At 45.4% G+C, this 2429-nt stretch overlaps 1 protein-coding gene across 1 annotated transcript in view; it reads left to right on the top strand.

Annotated features, from left to right (window-relative positions):
- Nucleotides 1-1138, top strand: part of GNAL (guanine nucleotide binding protein (G protein), alpha activating activity polypeptide, olfactory type) — a 146585-nt gene extending 145447 nt beyond the window's left edge. The window contains exon 10 of the mRNA XM_011936656.1: nt 203-1138. Coding sequence (XP_011792046.1) covers nt 203-349 — 147 coding nt within the window. The 3' untranslated portion in view covers nt 350-1138. The remainder of the gene's footprint in view (nt 1-202) is intronic.
- The last annotated feature ends 1291 nt before the right edge of the window (nt 1139-2429 follow it).

Genomic DNA, 2429 nt, shown 5'->3' with positions numbered 1-2429 from the left:
AAAAAAAAAAAAAAAAAAGGGTAAGGTTATCTGGGTCCTCAGCTGATGCTTGCATTGAGACGGTTCCTGCCTCTAAGTGCTCCCTGCGAAACAAGCAGGCCACCATCACCAAAGCCTCCAGCACCTGCTCAGTGTGGCCTAGTCCTTCCCCAAGGTGCGTGCTGGGGCCGCGCAGGGCTAGTGCACATGCTCTCTCTTGCAGAGGATCAGCACGGCCACCGGCGAAGGCAAACATTACTGCTACCCGCACTTCACCTGCGCCGTGGACACAGAGAACATCCGCAGGGTGTTCAACGACTGCCGCGACATCATCCAGCGGATGCACCTCAAGCAGTACGAGCTCTTGTGAGGATGCTGCTGCCACCCCGCGATGGAGCGGCGCCCCAGACCGCCTGACTGCCAGCCCCATGCCATGGTAGGAGGCAGGGTCTCTAGTTCCATCTCGCTGCCGTCTGTCCCGTTCTGTGTCGACCACCAAGCCTCTGGCTACCTCTGTCCCCTCAGGTTTGGTTGTGTAGCTTCTGTTGTCATTGAATACAACCTTCCGCAGCATCCCACCCCCAAACCACCGACTCTCATTGCTGACACTGCAGCAGAATCTCTCCGGGTGGGAGCCCCTTTATTCATTCTCCCTTTATTGATTCATCGCGAAGAACTTGGTAGATGGGGAGAAAACGCAGTTTGCTTTTTCCCCACGTTGTCAAGCGTGACTGCAAGAGCGTACGTGCGGTGCCCTGAGCCCCGGCCCCCTCTGATTTCCCCTTTATGAAGCTGCAGGTTGACGAGTGATAGTCCCTTCCCGTGGGCCTTAGCCCTAGACTTAGAGTCAACCCCAAGCGACAGTGACCAGAAACCCTTTTACAGTCACATTCAGAGTCGCTGCTGGCCTCAGGCATTTGAATTAGAGCTACTTTGAGCCTCTTACATTTAGGCAGAAAACCTACCACATTCACGACTGCAAAATGTGTCTTGTGTAAAAATGATTCTCTAAACTTCCACTATACTTAGGCATAGTCTTCTTTCTTGGATTCTCTTCGTTGTTGTCCCTACTGCTGGTTTATTATACTGTACAGACCACAAAATGTAATATTCTTTTGTATAACTACTAAAGAAAAATCCTTGTAGATCTTTGTGCCTTTACCATGGCTATCTATACCTGTACATGAAATGTGTTTGTATTGTGCTGAAGAGCTTAATGTCAACATTACCTGCTGCTTACTCTGAAAAAAGGAATGAATGGTAGCTGTAGAATTTAGGATATTTCATCAGGTTGGCACTTTATAAAATACTCCCTGATTTAAAAAATTGTAAGTTATACACATTAATCATCCACATTCCACCAGCAGTGTCCTACCAACATCACAAGCTGCTGCAACCACCTGCTCGCTCTTCTCTGAGCTGTGAAAACCTGAACTCAATTCAGGGGTACAAATTGCAATCTAATCTTTTCAGGGTACCAGGGACTTTTTCCTCTCTCTCTAGACAATATGTTTCCTAATTAGTCTGCTAATGAAACACTTCAAGTTCCCTAAGTGGGAGCAAGGTCCATCATTCCCTTAGTCACAACTCTGGACGCAGGCTACATCACACAAGTAAGCAAACAGTCAGAGAAAAACAAAACGTGACGTGTCAATGTTTGTGTCTGGCCTAGGGGAGTAAGGATGACAGCCTCACTTGCGTTTTGAAGAAGAAGCATTACAAAACCTTAATCTGAAGTATAAAGTCAAAAGATATGGCTCTTTCTCACACTCGCAAGATTTACAAATATAGCCTCAAACATTATGACACACAAACAGTATCTAGAAAGTAAGAACCGTTGTAGCAATGACACTGCATGTTCTGTCTGCAGCCACAGAGTTGAGGGTAGTTTTCATAGGTCTGAAATCATCTGTTAAGATGTTCAAAGTTAAATTTTCAACAATACACACCTAGAGAACTGACAGCCTATTACTTCATTACTCTCCTTTTAGTCTTTAGTCTGTAATATTTTCAAGTTTACTCTATAAATCAGCATTTTGTAATCCTTTATAAACTCATCCAGATTTAAATACTACTTTTTCATGAAGAAAGGATGACAACTTTATAGACAGTCAGTGCCACACACACATATTTTATCTCATCACCATCTTCCTGCCCTTCCCATCCACTGTCCCATAAAACCCTCAGTTGAACTAAGATAAATACAATAGAAATTATTTGCAGTTCCCCTTGCACTGTCAAAGTAAAACAAGAAAACTGAAAAGCTACACCCCCACCAAGAAAGGGAAGTATGTTGTTGTATGCATCCTCACTCAACAATTACCCTCTAACTAAACATCCTGTTTAAGAGTTTAATTCGCCGGGCGCGGTGGCTCAAGCCTGTAATCCCAGCACTTTGGGAGGCCGAGACGGGCGGATCACGAGGTCAGGAGATCGAGACCATCCTGGCT

This window comes from Colobus angolensis, unplaced genomic scaffold, assembly GCF_000951035.1.
Source record: "Colobus angolensis palliatus isolate OR3802 unplaced genomic scaffold, Cang.pa_1.0 Scaffold155, whole genome shotgun sequence".
Classification (NCBI taxonomy): Eukaryota; Metazoa; Chordata; class Mammalia; order Primates; family Cercopithecidae; genus Colobus; species Colobus angolensis.
This window is presented reverse-complemented; position numbering and strand designations above follow the sequence as displayed.